This window comes from Desmodus rotundus, chromosome 11 (assembly GCF_022682495.2).
Source record: "Desmodus rotundus isolate HL8 chromosome 11, HLdesRot8A.1, whole genome shotgun sequence".
Classification (NCBI taxonomy): domain Eukaryota; kingdom Metazoa; phylum Chordata; class Mammalia; order Chiroptera; family Phyllostomidae; genus Desmodus; species Desmodus rotundus.
The window spans coordinates 39917008-39938036 of NC_071397.1; the positions used below are offsets into that span (position 1 = coordinate 39917008).

General features: G+C 33.5%; 1 protein-coding gene across 6 annotated transcripts in view; it reads left to right on the forward strand.

The window, feature by feature from the left end:
• The window catches only part of DOP1A (DOP1 leucine zipper like protein A), a 136128-nt gene that overhangs the window by 66072 nt on the left and 49027 nt on the right, over nt 1-21029 (forward strand). For 3 of the 6 annotated variants that reach the window (XM_071219622.1, XM_053913889.2, XM_045184844.3), the window contains exons 5-13: nt 517-706; nt 5144-5242; nt 7217-7316; nt 8093-8202; nt 9128-9236; nt 10677-10797; nt 12031-12150; nt 13893-14004; nt 14707-14940. In XM_071219622.1, coding sequence (XP_071075723.1) covers nt 517-706; nt 5144-5242; nt 7217-7316; nt 8093-8202; nt 9128-9236; nt 10677-10797; nt 12031-12150; nt 13893-14004; nt 14707-14940 — 1195 coding nt within the window. Of the gene's footprint in view, nt 1-516; nt 707-5143; nt 5243-7216; nt 7317-8092; nt 8203-9127; nt 9237-10676; nt 10798-12030; nt 12151-13892; nt 14005-14371; nt 14402-14706; nt 14941-21029 lie in introns of all 6 variants that reach the window. The other 3 variants (XM_053913892.2, XM_053913890.2, XM_053913891.1) reach the window with 3 other exon arrangements.

Consider the following 21029-nt stretch of genomic DNA (forward strand, 5'->3'; position numbering starts at 1 on the left):
TCCCAGTCAGGGCACATGCCTGGGTTGCAGGCCAGGTCCCCAGTGAGGGGCACATAAAAGGAAACCACACATCGATGTTTCTCTCCGTCTCTGTCTCCCTTCCTTCCCCTCTGCCTCAAAATAAATAAATAAACTCTTTTTTAAAAGATTTTATAGAAAATATGTTTTGCTATAAGATTCTACTGACTAAAATGTATATGTGTTTAACAACCCACTGACATGGATAAGATTTGTGGTAGTGTTTTTGTTGTTATCTTCATTTTATAAATGGGGAAACTGAACTGAAGAGATACTGATTTCCTGAAATTACACAGCTAGTAAGCAGTGGAGCCAGGACTTAAATCCAGTCCTCTGATTTCTAAAGTATATGCTTCTTCCAGTCTATCACACTACTGTCTCAAGTGGAGCTTGTAACTATAACATGGATGCTTTCATACATTCTAGAAGAGAACAACAATTTATTTTTAACAATGTGAAACTGTTTCCCTTCTTAAACCACTTTATTTTGTACCTCAGAACAAACACATTGTTGGAAAAGGTTGCTGCTGCAGTAGACCAGTCAGCATTCTACAGTGCCCTCTGGGGTAGTCTTCTAACCAGTCCTGCTGTGCGTTTGCCTGGAATTACGTATGTTCTCGCCCACTTGAACAGGAAGCTTTCCATGGAAGATCAACTCTATATAATTGGCAGTGATATTGAACTAATGGTAGGTCCGTATATGTTTGCTTATTTAACAAGTATTTCTTTAGAGCCAGGCACACTATCCCAGACAAATACTGAGAATCATGCCACAAACAAAGTTCCTATTTTCATCAACCTTACATTTTCATCAAGGAAAGTTAGAGGCCAAAATAATCAGTAGTTATTGTTTTTAAAATTGTCAAAATTTTTTTTCATGGAAAAGAAATTTTTACTTATATATGAGGTCTGTCCAGGAAAAGTCCAGCCATTGTTAATATAATGAGAACCGTTTGCACAACATCGATGTAACCATGTAACCTGGCAGCCACGGGGAGTGGATTGGAATGTGCATGTGTGAACAGTACAATTTCATTGTACTGGTGAGTGGGGACAGGAGACGCTGTTGAGTGAGCATGTGTACAGTGTGGCTGTCACATTCAAAATGAGCGAGTAGAGCAATGGATCTACATCCACTTTTGAATTAAGCTCCTCTGTGGAAACTATTGGGATGATTCACAAGGCCACAACTGGTGATTGGCAACTTTATCACCATCTCATGTGCCCGCTCATGCATCACATCTGCTGCAGAGTGTTTTAGCAAAACATCAAAAAACTCAGCCCCCACTGTGACCCAGATGTGGTGCCCTGAAACTTCTGGTTTTTCCCAAAAGTAAAATCACCTTGGAAAGGGAAGAGATTTCAGATAGTCGATGAGATTCAGGAAAATACAATGGGGCAGCTGGTGGCAATTGGGAGAACTGTGTGAGGACCCAAGGTGCCTACTTTGAAGACGACTGAGACATCATTGTCCTACATACAATGTCTCTTCTATCTTGTGTCTTCTTCAATAAATGTCTCTATTTTTCGTAGTACATGGCTGGATACTTTCTGGACAGACTTCATTGGATTATCATTATCATCTATTATTCAAGCAAATAAATAGTCTTTGTGACAGAACACTGTTAACATAGCCACATTTCTTCTGTTATTCTGAAGTGAGCATTTTCTTTTACCATACTATTTTTATTAGAAAGAAAGATTTTAGACAAAGTGATGGCCATGTTCTGTCTGGGGTTTATGTAAGAGGATGTAGTACTGAAACCGGCAGGAAAAGATACTGGAAAAAATCACACATTTTTTTCTTATACTTTTTATTTTAAAGATGAAGAATAGAAGGATACCATTTATTTCTATGTAGTGTTATACTCAAAATATTCAAGGAGTAAAAAACAGAGAAACATACAAGGGTCCTTTGGAAAAGTTTAAAAAACAACTTAATCATCCTGTACTTTTCCCTCATATGATTATGAAATGACTGGGATTTTGTACAGTTTTGGTTATATTTATTAAAGTATAATTAACATACACTGAAATTATATGTTAACTTGTCTCACGTGTACAGTTTTATGAATTTTGACAGTCATGTAACCATTACTATAGTCCAAGATATAGAACATTTATATATTTATATAAATGGAGTATATATAAATTTATATACATTTATATTTGGGGTATAAATATATCTGTGTTTGTACCCTCAGTGTTCTTTTGTGCTGCTTTGTAGTTACTCCCCTCCCCCTACACTCCCAGGCTTTTGCACACACTGGTCTGTTTTCGCTTCCACAATTGTGCTTTTTCCAGAATGTTATATAAATAGAATCATACTCTATTAACCATTAATTCTTATTTCCTTCACTTGATACAACAGATTTGAGATCCATGTTTTTGCATATATCAGCAGTTTGTTCTTTTTTTATCGTTGTTCAATTACAGTTGTCCCTGTTTTTCCTCCATTATTCTCCTTCCAGCAGTTTGTTTTTTTATCTTGGTGTAGTACGGTATGAATGTATCAGAGTTTGTTTATTCACTGATCAATGAATGACTAAGTTATTTCCAGTTTGGGGTGATTATGGAAAAGGTGATAGAAACATTTGCATAGAGTTGTTTTTGTGTACATATGTTTTTATTTCTTGGGAAAATACTAGGAATAGATTTTCTGGCTCATATGGTAAATGAATTTTTAGCTTTTTTTAAAATGGTAACTTTATTGATATATATAATTCACATTCATAACATTTGCCTTTTAAATTGTATAATTCATTGGTTTTTAGTATATTTATAAAGTTGTACAACTATCATCACTATCTAATATCAGAACATTTTTATCACTCCATACCCATTAACCACACCACACCCCTTCACTCCTGCCCTTAGGAACCATTTATCTATTCTCTGTTTCTATAAGTTTGCCTGTCCTGGACATTTTATATAAATGGACTTATACAATAAGTAATCTTTTATCAATGACTTCTTTCACTTACCATAATACTTTCAAGATTCATCCATGTTTGAAGCATGTATCGATATTTTACTCCTTTTTATGGCTGAATAATATTTTGTTATATGGATACATCACATTTTGTTTATCCATTCATCAGTTGATGGACTTCTGTTACATATACTTTTTGGCTGTTAAGAATAATGCTGTATGAACATTCTTGTTTAAGTTTCTGTAGACCTATTTTTCATTTCTTTTGAGTATATACTTAATAGTGGACTTGCTGGGCCGTATGGTAACTTTATGTTTAACTTTTTGAGGAACTGTCCAACTTTTTTCCCAAGTGGTAATACCAGTTTGCATTTCCACCAGCAATATATGAGGAGTCTCATTTCTCCACATCCTTGTCAATACTTGTTATTGTCTGTCATTTTATTATAGCCATCCTAGTGGATATAAAGTGTTATTTCATTATGGTTTTGATTTGCATTTATCAAATGACTAATAATGTTAAGCATATTTTCTTGTGGTTTTGGGCCATTTATATATCTTCTTTGGAGAATTGTCTATTCAAAGTCTTTGCCTGTTACTTGAATTAGGCTATTTCTCTTTTTTGTTGTTGAGTTGTAGGAGTTCTTCATATGCTTTGGGTATTAAACCCTTATACATACAGGGTCCAGCAGAAATAATGCTACTTCAATGTGGTTGGTAGAGTAATAATATGGCTGTAACAATTTATAGTTTTAATTTGAACATTTTACCTGAAATGTCATATGGTGTACTTGAGTGTGATATTGTTATATTACAGAATTACGTGCTTATGGCTTTGTAATGAAAGATTTTGTAATAAAACAAGGCATTATTTGTGCCAGACCCCATATGATTTGACAGTATTTTCCCCCACTCTGTGGATTGTCTTGTCAGTTTCTTGATTGTGTCCTTTGAGACACAAAAGTTTTAATTTTGATCAAATCCAACATATGCTTTTTCTTTTGCCATTCTGCTATTGATGCTAGATAATATCCAAGAAATTGTGTCTAATCCAAGGTCACAAAGATTTACTCCTGTGTTTTCTTGTAATACATATTTAAGTTTATAAGGAACTGCCATATTATTTTCTAAAATGGCTATACTAGTTTCATGCAGATCTTTGAATGCATTATTTTTTATATTTTCTTTAAATGTACTGTCTTTTACATTTTCTTTTATTGATTTAGTGCAAGTTTTAAACAAGTCATTTTTAAAAATTTTTTTAAAAAGCAGATGCCATAATTGGAAAACCATTTGCAACACATCATAGTGAAAGAACTTATCTCCCTAATATTAAAAGATCTACTATAAATAAATATAGTGGGAAAATGCATTTGAACATATAATTTACTTAAAGGAAATAGAAATAATTCAAACATATGAAAAGGTGCTCAACATTATAAGAGAAATAAAAGTTTAAATACACCAAGATACCACTTTTCATGTGTCAGATTGGCAAAAATTAAAAATGCATTGGGAAACATGGAAAAACAGAAACTATCACTGTAGCTGGTGGTAATATAAATATATATAACCTTAATAGAAAGCATCACACTATTCGAAATGCAATTTGTGCATATACCCTAAAACCTGGCACTTCTACTTTGAGGGAGTTAACCTACAGATGTATTTGTATATTACATAAATATATTGCAGCATTATTTATAATAGTAAATGTTTACAAACAGTATAAATGCCTATCATTAGGAGTCTAGTTAAATAAATTAAGGTTTATCTATAAAATAAAGTACTTCTGTGGCTATAAAAAATAAGGCACTTTATATAATGATAAGAAAAGATATCCAAAATATATTTTTAAATGAAAAAAGCAGAGTTTGGGATATTTACCTGTGTGCATTTATTTACTTTTACTTGGAGAAAATATTCAACAGTAATACTGGCCGCTTGCAGGGGAAATTGGATGGTTGGGAGGCGGATATAAGTGAGAACCTTTTTGCTGTATACTCTTCTGTGTTCCTTAATTTTTAAAACATCGTAATCTATTTACCTAAAAGTAGTATAAAACATTTAATTATTGATAAGGTGTTCCGAAGCATATTTTATTTGTGGGAGAAAATGAATAGTTGTTACATTTTTCTGATAAATATTTCCCAGTGTAATAGACAACAGATGTTAAAGATTCTCTTATTTCAGGTAGAAGCAGTAAGTACTTCAGTGCAGGATTCAAGTGTACTGGTACAGAGAAGCACACTGGACCTCATACTCTTCTGTTTTCCATTCCACATGAGTCAGGTAAAACATTAATGCTGATGTTAATATAAAGCATTCTTTGGAAAATCAGAGATTTATGATGTGTAGTTATTTAAGTTACATTCTTTTCTACAAACTAGTAAGTGTATGGAAAACATATGGGAACTTGTGAAAATTATGAAGAAAAAAAATTTATATATAGTGGGAAAATGCATTTGGATAGATAATTTACCTAAAGGAAATAAAAATAATTCAAGCATATGCCCTGGCTGTGGTGGCTCAGTGGATTGAGTGCTGACCTGTGAACCACAGGGTCACTGGTTCAATTCTCAGTCAGGGCACACACCTGGGTTGCAGGCCAGGTCCCCAGCAGGTGATGCAGGAGAGGCAACCACATGTTGATGTTTCTTTCCCTCTCTTTTTGCCTCCATTCTCCTCTGTCTCAAAATAAATAAATAAAATCTTTTTAAAAAAATTTTTAAGTAATTCAAGCATATAAAAAAGTTTTAACCTATAATAGGCAGGAAGCACTCATTGCTCTGAACCCAAGTCTTCCTGATGTTATCTTTTCTTGGTCTGGTGATGCTGAGAATTTGAAAGGCACATCAATAGTCACTGTGACATCCTAATACTTGATTATAATTTCTATGTTAATTGTAATCAAGAAATGATTTTTTACTTTCTTATGAGTGGTAAGATTGGAAGATTCTGTACTTTTAAAAATTTTCTGCCAATGTTTATAATCTATCTATCTGATAGTGAATAAAAAGATCAGCAGTTCTCAAATGGTTTCATTGCAAGACCCCATTACTCTCTTTAAAAATACTCAGGATTCTAAAAATCTTTTGCTTATATAGATCTATGTATATCATATTAGAAAAACTGACAAGTTTTCTTTTTTTATTGAATTTATACAGAGAAAGAGAGAGAGAGAAACATAGATTTGTTGTTTCTCTTACTTATGCACTCACTGGTTGCTTCTTGTATGTGTCCTGATCGGGGGTGGAACCTGCAACCTTGGTATATTGGGATGATGCTAACCAACTTAGCTACATGGCCAGGGCATAAAACTGACAAATTTTTAAATATTTACTAATTCATTTAAAAGTAACAATAACAAAGTTATCATATTAGTATAAACAACATTTATAAAAATAACTATTTTCCAACAGAAAAAAAGAAACCCTAGTGGGCAGAGTAGCACTGTTTTACATTTTTGCAGATCTCTAATGTCTGGCTTAATAGCAGAAAGCAGAATGCTGATATCCCTCCTTGCATTCAATCTGTTGTGATTTTTTTTATTTTGATTGAAGTATATGGGGAAAATCTGATCTCATACTGATGTGTAAGTTGAGAAAAGGAGTATTTCCATAGTCTTTTCTGTTGAAATAGCACATTCTTCTTTGATACCACACCAGAACTCGACAAGTTATAGTTTTAAAAGCTTACTTGAAATATGGAATCTAAAATCATATCAGTGAACTTTCTGATATTTTGTTTTATTAAAGTCTACTCTGGCTTACACTTTGAACATATCTTTTACACATACATTTTTTGATAAAATTATGATTGGTTATTTGGAAAATGTTGATTTACTGAATAATGCGGATCCTCCACATGTTAACACATTTCGTTATATTAATACAATAACAAACTCATATTATACTTAGTTGACTCTGTGAATGTGAAAGACCAAAGTATTTTTTATATTTGTTGCATAATTCTCTATTTTCTCTGTTTTATGTCAGATTTTGTTAATTAATATTGGTTAGAATAAAAAACTTTAAGCTGGAGATCACAATAATTCAGTTTTAATATCAAGTGTGCAACTAAATAACTGTGTTATCTAACTTTTCTTATTTTTTCCTAGTCTGTATAACAGAATTAATAATTCCTATGTATGACAGTACCTAAGTCCTAAAGTTCTAAATGTTTTATAAGATGTATTTTTTTTAAGAGGGGGGAAATAATGTTTTTGTATGTGATTAAAAACAACCACATTTCTAACTTTTTCAGGCCACTCGGCCAGATATGATCAGGATCTTGTCAGCAGCCCTTCACGTAGTACTAAGGAGAGATATGTCTCTGAACCGAAGACTTTATGCATGGCTTTTAGGTAGGTGTTTGATGTGTGTGGTCTTAGCTGGGAAAAGATGGAGGGAACATTGCTATACATAAGTGTTATCCAATTGTATGTATGTCCTAAGTGAAGAAACCAAAAATTTGCCTAAATGGACAATAAAAATACAAATGCTATTGTGTATAATATGAAGAAATTTCAGAAGCTTCTTAGTTGAAGAGGCTCTTTTAATCCATAGGTCATATTCCCTTCAACAAGATATTTTGCCCTTATAAATGAGGATGTTATACTATAAGTATATAGACAAAGAAGAATAAATTAATAATCAAAATAAAGACATAATTCCTAAAATTTTGAAGTCATCAAAGGAATGAAGACTAGTAGTACGAGACTGCCCCACACATGGTATCAGTCTCTCACTCAGGCAGTGAAGCATTTGTACACTTGATTCTTCCATACTTTCATCAGTGTTTGTCCTATCTTCACAACTCCTTACCACCTGGAGTGAGAGGACACAATATTACTTAATTTGGATTTTCTGACTCTTCAGTTATTTCACTGTTTGTAAGATTTGGGTTAAACAAAACAAAACAAACCAGGGTAATTCTGAAAGAACACTATTATACTCACTTCCGTATTGAATTGGTTTCCCTTTATTAAACTATCTAAAATGATCTCTCTTGCTGACATTGATTGGGCTACTAATCGGTAAGTGTTTAGTGCTGTTTTTGAGATATTTGCTGTTTTGGTGTTAGTGAACAACAGTTTTGAGAATTTCATTTTAATTTATTTTGCAATTTGTTTCCATGGAGGTTTTGATAACAATGGCGCTATCGTAGGACCCAGAAGCACAAGACATAGTAATTCTGAAGAACATGCCACTTACTATTTTTCTACCTTTTCAAAAGAATTGTTGGTCCAGGTAATGAACGTTTTCACTTTATTTTTTGGTTACTGTCTGACCTGTAGGTTTACTCACCAAGTATAAGACAAGGTTCTGCCTTAAATGAACTAATTCATAATTGAAGAGGTGGAAAAAAGAGGCACAGACTTCCTAAGTGACAATGATAAGCAAATGACTCCAACAAAATGAATAAGTAATCAAGCTAGACTCACTTCTATATAAGTCCAGATTTTTTTTTTTTAGTTTATTTTCATGTCTATTAAAACAATGCTGAAGCTTCTCACCTGTTCCTATGAAAATTGGAGCTTTACCAAAAATGGTCCAGGACCATTGCTATTTCCTCTGAAGCCCCAGGGAAATTTGGTTTGCAGCAGGAATCTAAATGTTTGGTAACATTACTGCTGTAACAGGAATGTTAAAATGAACCATATGCTTATTTATATTATTTTTACTTCAAGTATATTTATTCAAGATATCTCAAAATAAATTGCGAAAATACATGGTATCTGAAGCAGTTTAAAATGAAGGAGGTTATATGAATATAGTTGGTTTTGAATCACCAGTGGGAAAATAATTGCATATTATCAGATATTACCGTATGACGTGGCATACTTTGGTGCATGTTGATGACTTTAAGTAGAAATATTTTTATCTTTTCGGCAACCAAAACTCATGAATTTGTTTTTCTAGATTTTCTTTAACTTTCCACTTTTTTTCTAGAAAAAAAAATATGTAAGCACTATTTTCTTCTCTCAAAAAAAATGTCATAATATTTTTTCCCAGTAGTGGAAGGTAAAAGACAACTTTAGTGAAGAGCTTCAGAAAAGCAATAGAGGATATCACTCTCCATTACATATGGTTGAATTGAAAAAAAAATGTTTTTTTAAAAAAAATCATCTAATCTGTTTACTTAAATGACTAGTGTACTTTTTCTTTTTTATAGGCAATGGTGGGGATCTTACAAGTGAATGGATTTGGAGAAGAGAGCACTTTAATGCAGGATCTAAAACCTTTTCGTATTTTAATCAGTTTACTGGACAAACCTGAGCTAGGTAATATATACTGTCCTAGGGCACAACGTAACATGTGTGTGTTTTGTATTCCTTCATAATAAAAATAAGGCAAGGTTATTACTTAGAAAAACTGCTGTATTTTGAGGCGGCCTTTAAATACACATTCTTAACAATTTCTTACCTTACATTCACTCTAGAATGTTAAGGAGGTACAGATGTACATCCAACTGGTATGTTATTGTATACTTACCCTGTGCCATGTGTATAGCAGAGGAGTCATTTTAAAGATGCTGTCTAGACCTAGCTGGGTGGCTGAGTTGCTTAGAGCATTGTCCTATACACCAAAAGTTTGCAGGTTTGATTTCTGATCAGGGCACGTACCTAGGCTGCAGGTTCAATCTCTGGTCAGCAGGGGACCTATGGGAGGCAACCAATTGATGTTTCTCTCATGTTGATATGTCTCTTTCTCTCTCTCTCCACACCCCCACTCTCCCTCTCTCCCCTTCTCCCTCTCTCCCTCCCAATCTCCCACTTTCCCTTCCTCTCTCTAAAATCAGTAAACATATCCTTGGGTGTGGAGATATATATAAGTATAAAAATGCTATATAACCTCTTCTTAATCCTGATTAAGTTAGTGAAATTGAAACATGATATATCATAACTATCTTACAGTTTACAGAATTCAAGGACTTGAGCAAAAATATTTGGGTCGTATATCCAACTTTCTTTATACACCCTTTCTCTTGTGTATTTCCCTTTTTTTAATTGTATATTTCTTACATAATTAGTCTATTGGGAAATTAATTTTGGCACCTGGGACAAAAATGAAGAATAAAACATAAATATTAAGACAAATGAAATAATAAAGTATGAATTTCTTAAAGATGAAAAATTTTAAATATAAAAATATCAAGTTGTATGAATGGCTTTGAGGGTTTATTTTAGCTATTACGTACTAACAGATGAAGCTCAGGAATTTTTTCAAGGAGATTGCTGTCTGTTTTAGCAATAAGTGTTGTCCCTGTGCATTTTTATATTACTTAAATTAATTAAAGATAGTAGTAACATTACTATCATTTACAGAATAGTCACTATATCGTGGGAACAATGCTACTCCACCTGACAAATATTTTTTGTAACCATTACAACAGGCATGTAAGTTTGGTATTATTATCCTCATTCTAGTTGAAGAAACTAAAACTCAGAAAAATTAAATAACTTGTCCAAAGTGACAGCTAATTAATTGGCAAAGGCAATTTCCCTAGTTCTGTCAGCTTATAGTTAAATATATATTTGTTCAGTTATTTACTGTTTTACTGTTAGCTTCTCAAAATGTGAAATTTAGTTCAGCTTCTGGGGGAAAAAAACTATTGTAAAAAAATAGTTGTTTTAAAGCATTCTTTAATTGGGCCAATTTTTGGATAATCATGATTTGCCAATTCTAATTAGTTCTATCTTTAATGTGTATATTAATTTTAGGACCTGTAATTCTAGAAGATGTCCTAATTGAAGTATTTAGAACATTATATTCTCAATGCAAAGCAGAATTGGATCTTCAGATGGAACCACCCTTCAGCAAGGATCATGCTCAGTTAAGCAGGTGGATTACCAAAAAATAAGCATGACATGACTTGAACACAGATTTAAATGAACCAAAGGGCACCAGGTGCTCTTTAAAGAATTTTTTTCAAGTTATGGTTATTTCTTTTTTGAGATAAATAAATAAATAAATAAATAAACACACACATCTTTTAATGCCTAGGATAACTCATAAAATTAGCATATCCTGTTCTCCAAGTCAGTGATAAATACATGCAGACAAAGTCATACTTTTTCATTTCTCTATTTAAGCAGCCTGCCACTCTTGCAGTCTCAGTTATTATTATAATATGACAAAGATTCTAAGACAATTTCTTTTACATAATTTTCATTTCATTAGCATCTCCTTGGCAAGACTTGAGATAACCTGGGCTTCCCCTAAAACATACTTTTATACATGAAAACATTTTAAGGGAGTTTTTGATTTCTAATAAATGATACCCTATAATTTTAGTTTGCAAAGTTTATATTGACTAAAGTAGTATACTGTTTTATTCTGTACCCTGTCTGATTATTTATATTGCCCCATAAAGTATTTAACTAGTCTTTAATTCATGGGTATGTGCTGCACCTTGCTCGGTACCTTGCTACATACAAAAATAGTTGTTTTCATTGTAAGGAGGGTGGCAAGAGATGGTAGATAGGTGGGTAATTAATAAAGGGTTCCCACGTGAAACAACAAAGTCATTTTTTTCTGATAGAGTTTCAGTAATAATGGCTATATACAGTGTTAGTCCTTTTTTTGCTGTTGTTTTTCAAGCTAAGAAATTAGGTTGAAACTCACCAAATAAATTTAACTTTTCTTAAGAAAATCTTGAATAGCACAGGAAAGCAAACCAAGTTATTTCAGAATCAAGGCCATTAAAATTAAATCACTACTTAGTTTATATATGCCAAGGGAAATAAAATAATGCCAAATTTCAAGTCAGGTACTCAAATAGTTCAAAAAGAACTTCCTGTTCTTTTTCTGGAAGTACAGGTTTTTCTTATGCAAGTCTAATTTTCGATCTTGATCATACAGTTTAGTTATCAAAACTCAAATTTGGAAAAATAACTACACATAACATAATAACAGAGTGGCAGTAGGTAAAAATTAGCCATTCCAACTTTCTCACTAGCAAGTGTTCTAGCAATTACCTAGGAATATGTACTATCCTAACAACACTGTACACAAATTTAAATTTGAAAAAATAAATGTTAATATTTATTAGTTTTTTTTCTTTTCCTTTTTTAGTAAATTAAGGGAAAATAAGAAAACAGCAGAGCTGATTAAAACTGCCAATCTTCTCTTTAATTCCTTTGAGCCTTATTATATGTGGGATTATGTTGCACGTTGGTTTGAAGAATGTTGTAGGTATGTTAAACTGTTATATTCATTTTAATTTAATAGCATTCAAAGCCAACCTTTCTTTGTTTTTTAAGTTCTTCAATCTAATGAAAATATTCTTTTATACATTCTACTGATACTATTGACAATTTATTACATATTTAATAGCCATAATCTGGCTCTACCCTGTCACTATAGAATATAGAATTGTTAATCATATAATCTTATAATTGAAAACGAGTTTAAAGGTAAGTTATTCAGTCACCAGCATACATGAAAGATTTTCTTTCCAATCTATACTAATTCAGTTTTTCTTTGTTTGCAAAGAAAATAGCAAATTTGTGGCTGCTGCTTTAGAACACATTGCCAAAATGATTCCTACTATGAATAACAAAGAATTCCTTAGTGTTACACTTGGTGTTTTTAAGCCACAGAACCAGCTGTATTGTCACTGTTGGGTGATAAAAGACCTTCTCCCCCTAAGACATAAAGTTACAAAAGGCTCTGAAAACCCAAGAATACTAGTGAACCAAATAGAATCTCTTTCTGGATTCTAGCCCACATTCACTCAGAACCAGATGAACCTCTCAAGCCTCAGGAACATATAGTCAAAAAGTAAACATGTATCAACTCAGGACTATAAGTCCTTTAAAAATATAAATGCTGATGTGATACATTAATCGTACATTTAATGATTTAGAAAATAGCTTGATTATTCATTAAGCAGATAAGGATCACCCAGATGAAAAGCACTATGCTAAGCATGTCTGGTCCCTGTCTTCAAAGACTTCATAATGAAAATAAGTAAGACATGCATATGTATATTCCAGGTATTAAGTTAAAAGTTACAAATACCTTAGTAGAGAGATTAAAATGTGGTAGGAATGTCGAGGAATTATGAATGTCTTTTTGCCACCTGGCCTTCATTTCTACATTCATAAACATATCCATCCATCCTTTTTTAGCTAACCCGGACTATAAACACACATTAACTTTCATGCTGCTGAGTCTTCACGTGTGCTATTTCTTCTAAAATATATTTCCCCTTTGCCTATCTGGTAAGGTCCTATATAGAGCTCACCCGCCTTTTAATAGATTTCCATGACTTCCTCAAGTTTCTCATCAGAATCAGCTTTTCGTATCCTGTCACATTATTACAGTTATTTATCTATATGTTTATATTTCTTATTGGTTAGGGACTGCATTATATTCTTTCTAACTTCAGAGTATAGGGCAGTAGATGTTCATATAAGATTCATAAGATTCGATGTGAATGTTGTAGTAATGATATCTAGTACTTGGATTAGAAGAGACTTCCTGGAGGAGGTAGCATTTGATCCTAAAACTTGAAGGATAGATGCATTGTAGATATGAGAGAATGAAGTTGAGGGAGGGTGACATTCCAAGAGGACAGGTTTGTATAAACAAAGGCCTTAACGTTAGAAATAAAGCAGCAAATAATCTTTTTTAAGTAAGAGACGATATCTGTAGTGGGAACAATAGAAAATAAGTCCCCAAAAGTGAGATCCATCCAGAACCCTTGGAAATACAGGATGAGAGTTCCAGTGAGAGGTTAAACCCAGGAATCTTGCCCTGGGAATTTTCCACAGAGAGGTATAGTACTGTCCTGGGGGGAAGGGAACGTACATCATCATAAGAACATTACTGTGTTTGTCCCAATGTTGAGTTGACTTCACTTAAAAAACATTGTTGTCACATGTTCATTTCACTTGGTAGTATGTTTGATAAAGTGAATTTTGTTCTTTTAGGAGGACAATGCATGCCAGACTTCAGACTGGGCCTGGAGATAGTGAGTCATCTGAGTTACAGCTGAGCAATTTCTGCTTATTGGTGGATTTTTTGTTGGATATAGTTTCTTTGGTAAGATCACGTTGGTAAAAAAAAAAAAATGAGAAAATCTAACATAGTTCATAATTACATGTTGGAGGCCTTATCCTCAAATAAATTTTATCTTTAGTATTAAATATATTTTTTCCCTTTTGGCACAACTTTTTTTTCCATAAAATTTTCCAACTGTTTTGTCCTGTGACATATGTATGTATATAATACATATACAAGTCTTAAACAATACATGGAATATGCTTCATAATTGCATGTTATTGAAATCCTAAATGTTTAGTGTATAATGGTTTAATGCTATATTTATATTAATGATTCTATTAAATGAAGACTTTTGGAAATCGTTTCCCCTTTTCTCTCCTAAATTCTTTCCTTTCTCATTTTGAAGCCTACTAGAAGTATGAGGGTGCTGTGTCAGGTATGACATTCAGTCTATTTTGTTTTTAACTGATTATATTCACTTTTGTATAATTTCAGTAATGTAGTAGTTAAAATTGGGATTAGTTTATAATGCTTTGAAATACTTAAATTGAGAATTTGGGAATGTAAGTTTTATATCATTAATAATGAAATGATTATACAATATTAAGAAAAGGATACATATAAAATATTACAGATTCATAAAAATTAGTTCCTTTTTTATATAGTTTAAAAATCAGTGAAACAACATAACTTTTGAGTCACATATTGCTTAAACTTTTGTCATTTTACTTTTATTTTCAGGAGACTTATATTGAAATTCAGACAGAACACCTGCCCCAGCTGTTGCTCAGGATGGTTTCTGCCCTAACAAGCCATCTCCAGACATTGCACTTGTCTGAACTCACAGATTCAGTCAGGCTCTGCTCAAAGATCCTTAGCAAAGTTCAGCCTCCACTGTTATCTGCCAGTACCGGAGGTGTTCTGCAGTTTCCAAGTGAGCAGAACAGTTCAGCCAAAGAATGGGAGGACAAAAAGGTAATGTTAATTGTTAATTTTGCCATTAGACCACTTACAATTGCCCCTTAAATAACATGGGTGTTAACTGTGTAGGTCCACTTATACACAGATTTTGTTTTCAGTAAATATAAAATTTTTGGAGATTTGCAACAATTTGAAAAAACTCACAGATGACCCTCTAGCTTTCAATTATAAATGAAAAAATTAAGCAAAAGTTAGGTATGATCATGAATGCAAAAAAAGATGTGGATAATAGTTTCTTTTATCATTTACTACCATAAAATATATATGCCTATCATTAAAAAGTTAAAATTTATCAAAACTTACACAAACAAACACAGATCATGCATAACATCATTTGCCATTGAGAGAAATGTAAGCAAACATGAAAATGCAATATTATAACTGCATAAAATTAACTGTAACAGTACGTACTGTACTGCTGTAATAATTTTATAGCCCCCTCCTGTTGCTGCTGTGGTGAGCTCAGTGGCTGTGAGTATCCACTTAAAACACTGTGTGATGCTAATCGTCTGATGATCTCTGCATGAGCAGTTTGTCTATCCAGTAAATTGCATTTTGCAGTAAAAAAGTGGTATCTCACAGTTCTTGTGGGTTTCTTAATCATATTAAGTGCAATACCATTAACCTTGAATAACACATGAGACCCACACAAAATACCACTAGTTATACTGGAAGCAGTAAAAAAGCCATGACATTACCAGGAAGAGTTGAAATGCTTGACATGTTCCATAGATTGAGGTCTGGAGTTGCAGTTGCCTGCCATTTCAAGATGAATGAATCCAGCATAAGACCACTATTTTAAAAAAAGGAAATTGTTGAAGCAGTCACTATACCTCTGCCATCCGTAGCAGAAACCTTCAAATACCTTTTTGTATCATATTGAAAAGGTAGCTTTTATGTGGTAGCAAGATTGCTATAAGAAAGGCATACCTATAGATTAATATGAATCAAGATAAAGTGAAGTCATTGTGTGACAACTTAAAGTAAAAGAAAGGTGAAGGATCTAAAGCTGGTGAATAATTTTAGAGAGAATTTTGGTGTATGGATGGACCTGGAGAACATTGTGCTGAGTGAAATAAGCCAGTCAGAGAAAGACAAATACCATGTGATTTCACTCAAATGTGGAATCTAATGAACAAACTGAACTAACCAGTAAAATAGAGACAGATTCCTAGATAGAGAGTAGGATGACAGCTAAAGGAGGGAAGTTTGGGGATGGAGGGACTGAGCAAAAAGAGCTCATGGACATGGGCAACAGTGTGGTGATTACTGGGGGGGGGGGGGAGGCGGGTGTAAGGGAACTAAATGGTAACGTAAAAAATATTTAATTTTTTTTAAAATCCAAAAACCCCCAGAAAACTGGTTGGAAAGGGGTATATATATGCTGAGTCTTCAAGGACTGGTAGGATTTAGACTGTTGAAAGGGGGAAACACATTCAAACTAAGGGACTGGTATGACTAGGGCATTAAAGAAATGCCCAGGAGCATCCTTATGCTCCCACAGGGCCTGTGTGATATGGTGGGAGGGCCTGAGTTCACTCACACTGGCTGTACCACTAACTTCTTGGGAAATCGTGGGCAGGTTATTTAACTATCAGCACAATGACACCACACCAAAGGAATTAACAGATGACTACTTGAGGGAGATGAGTGCTTCTGAACTGGTAGTGGCAGACAATGAGGAGAAACACACGGAAGCAGCAGTGCCAGAAAACAAATGGACAGTATATGGTCTGGCAGAAGGGGTCTACTTATTCACAACTGCTTTTGACTTCTTTTATGACATGGACCCTTCTATGACACCAGAAACTAAAATACACAATAGAGAAAGGATTGATATCCTACAGAAACATGTTTAGAGAAGTGAAAAGGAAAAAGTCAGAATTACAGTGTATTTCCATATAGTTTTATGAAGGGTGCCTGCGTCTCCTGCCTCCCATGCCTCCCCTTCCACTCCTTCCACCTCCTTCGCCTCTTCTGCCTCTGTCCCCCTGAGACAGTAAGATCAACCCCTTCTTTTCCCCTCGTCCTCAGCCTACTCAGTGTGAAGGGAACGAGGATGAAGACATTTATGATGATCTATGTCCACTTAATGAACAGTCCCTAATCATCATACAGTCATAAACTTATGTGTTGTGTATGTGTGTGTATTCATGTGAAAATCTAATAACTATATGGCAAGAACTCTATGACTTTGTGTTATCATTATCATCGCTTGAATATTCATCATGTAGAACATAATGTGGATGATTTGTATGAAAGTGAGTAGCCTATCCTTACATAGGCATAAAGTGAATAATATTTAATAAAATTATAAATATGTTAGGTCTCTTACTGTTTCATAAGTTTGCTTTCAAAGAATTACAGTACTATACATTATGCCTCTTTCTTGTAATGGAAGAAACTGCTTATCATCCAGTCATCACAGATAAGTGGTTTTCTAAAATTTAACAATGTTGAACATGACTAATAATGTGTGCCATAAAAATGTTTATAGTGATTCATTCATCAGTGTGTAGGCTAGGCTACTGTGAAGCAGTCATATTGATTACACTAGGCTACCATAAAACAATGATATTGATGTTGCTTTGTTATCAGTGCATGAATCGTTATACCAGTAAATAATTATGAATTTTTTTACATTATCTTTTCATTTTTGATGTCTAATGTTAATAATACTTATAGCATATACAATATTTATATTATATAAGACAGTATTGATATAGGTATTGACAAACAGATGATGTAAACTTATACTATCAATACAGTATAGTACTGTAGATGTATATTTTCCTTATGGTTTTCTTGACACTTTAATTTCTCTGGCTTACTTTATTATATGAACACAGTATATAATACATGCAACATATAAAATACATGTTAATTGACTGTTTATATTATTGGTAAGGTTTCCTGTCAACAGTAGGGTGGCTGTTAGTTGTTAAGTTTTGGGGAAGTCAAAAATTATGTGGATTTTAGTTGTGTGGGGCATGAGGTGGGGAATCAGTATCTTCCCTACGCCCGTGTTGTTCAAGGGTCAACTGTTAATTTTTGAAAGAACAGTTTCTGGGTAAAATTACTTATATATAACCATTTAGTGAATCTTGCATAGATCCAAATGTGTGGCAGTAGACCTAATTGTAGGTTTTTGGTTCTAGTACAGTTTAGGTGTTTACATCAGCACTTTCCAATAGAAATATAATGTCAGCAACATAAGTAACTTTTAAATCTCTGGTAGCCACTTCTAAAAAAAGTAAGAAGAAAGAGACAAAAAGATTTTAAAAATTTTTTTAGCCCTTTCTAGCTAATTTATTATGATTTCAATATGTTATATATTAAAAATTTAATATAAAATTGATGTAATATAAAAAAATTAGTCAGATACTTTACATTCTTTTTGTACTATCTTCAAAATTCCACTGTGTGTTTTACACTTACAGCACATCTTCATTCAAATGCATAACTTTTTTATCAGAAACACTTGAAATAAAAAAATTTAGTTCCACTGTCAAATCAGCCACATTTCAAGTGCTCAGTAGCCACATGTTTATGATCTAAACTTTATTGGTCCTTTTCATATGAATACACTACATTTTTTAAATGTTCTATTTTAAATCTAGAATCTTCATATTCAGTCTTCTAGATTCTTTATATTTACTTTATGACATTGAATAGAATTATAATCATTTCAATCTGGCACTAGTAACATACTTAAACACCTGTAAAACAGCCATGGAAAAATCAATAACTTAAAAGCTTTCAAGTTTATAATATTAAAATATTTTAGCAAATATTTAAAAAAGCATTTAATGAAATTTTATAGGTATGGTGGCACTGTGTTAAAACAGAGATTTAAAAATTTCTATCATATGAGGTACCTAAATCCAAGATTTGTATAGTTGCCCTAACTATTTTTTCAGTTGCTTTTCTAGTTTTTCAACCAAGAAAAATACATTATCATGATGATCTCATACAATCTTTCCCAAAAACTAATAATTCTAAAGTTGTTTCTAATTATTTTCTTGGTCCTTCTTAATATATTGCTCTCCATATATGAAATGAACATTACTGACCCTCGATCAATTTAAATATATCCAGGATTAGCTACATAAATTAAAGCTAGCCTCTCACACCTTCCTTCCTACCTGTTTATATTATTGATAGGTGATACTCTGTTTTGATGTGACTCTGTTTTTGGGAAATTCATTTTGTTTGTTGTCTTCCCTTAATTTATGCCTCTAAGATCTTAAAAGTAAAACTAAAATAGATATTAACTGCTTTTGAAGCTTTGCTTTTTATTTGAATGAGATTGGTAAGTATAGGGAAGGGACCTTAGTATTCTCTCAGCAGCATATTTAAATACATGAGTATTTCCTAAATAGGAAATACCTGGAGGTAAGATAATGGGAGCATTGTTTTATAGTAAATGAAATACAATTTAAAAATACACTTTTAAAAACTATATAATGGTTCATTAACCTTAGAGGATGCTCCCTCCCCTTTGATTTTCTTCTGTGTTCCCAGGGCATATATCCTCTTTCCTACTTTTTACTGAAGCACACTGATATTATCTTCACTGAGATGTCTGCAAATTGATCATATTTGAAAGCTGAGGGTATTTTCTGTATTTTTTTAACTGTAAGTGAAGGAATGATTCTTTTTTAAAAAATTTTTGATATATTTATTGATTATGCTATTACAGTTGTCCCATTTCCCCCCCTTCACTCAACTCCATCCTGCCCACCCCCTCCCTCCCACATTCCCCCCCTATAGTTCATCTCCATGGGTCATACTTATAAGTTCTTTGGCTTCTACATTTCCTACACTATTCTTACCCTCCCCCTGTCTATTTTACACCTATCATTTATGCTATTTATTCTCTGTACCTTTCCCCCCTCTCTCCCCCTCCCAATCCCCTATTGATAACCCTCCATTGTGATCTCCATTTCTGTGGTTCTGTTTCTGTTCTAGTTGTTTGCTGAGTTTGCTTTTGTTTTCGTTTTGTTTTGTCTTTGTTAATAACTGTGAGTTTGCTGTCATTTTTACTGTTCCTATTTTTGATCTTCTTTTTCTTAGATAAGTCCCTTTAACATTTCATATAATAATGGCTTGGTGATGATGAACTCCTTTAACTTGACCTTATCTGAGAAGCACTTTATCTGCCCTTTCATTCTAAATGATAGGTTTGATGTATACAGTAATCTTGGATGTAGGCCCTTGCCTTTCATGACTTGGAATACTTCTTTCCAGCCCCTTCTTGCCTGTAAGGTCTCTTTGGAGAAATCAGCTGACAGTCTTATGGGAACTCCTTTGTAGGTAACTGTGTCCTTCTGTCTTGCTGCTTCTAAGATTCTCTCCTGTTTCATCTTGGGTAATGTAATGATGATGTGCCTTGGTGTGTTCCTCCTTGGGTCCAGATTCTTTGGGACTCTGAGCTTCCTGGACTTCCTGGAAGTCTATATACTTTGCCAGACTGGGGAAGTTCTCCTTCATTATTTGTTCAAATAAGTTTTCAATATTTTATTCTTCCTCTTCTCCTTCTGGCACCCCTATAATTCGGATGTTGGAACGTATCAAGATGTCCTGGAGGTTCCTGAGCCTCTCCTGATTTTTCCGAATTCTTGTTTCTTCATTCTTTTCTGGTTGGACCTTTCTTTCTCTCTTCTGGTCCACACCATTGATTTGAGTTCCAGTTTCCTTCGCATCACTATTGGTTCCCTGTACATTTTCCTTTGTTTCTCTTAGCATAGCCTTCGTTTTTTCATCTAGTTTTCGAACAAATTCAACCAATTCTGTGAGCGTCTTAATAACCAGTGTTTTGAACTGTGCATCCAATAGGTTGGCTATCTCTTCCTTGCTTAGTTGTATTTTTTCTGGAGCTTTGAAATGTTCTGTCATTTGGGCCTTTTTTTTTTTTCTTTGTCTTGGTGGGTCTGTTACTTAAAGGGGCGGAGCCTTAGGTGTTTCCCGAGGCGGGGTAACTCTGGCTGCTGCGCTGTGATGCTGTATGTGGGGGAGGGGCCGAGAAGGAGCAATGGCGCCAGCTCCACTCTCCACCGGATTTCAGTCACTGCCTCTGCTAC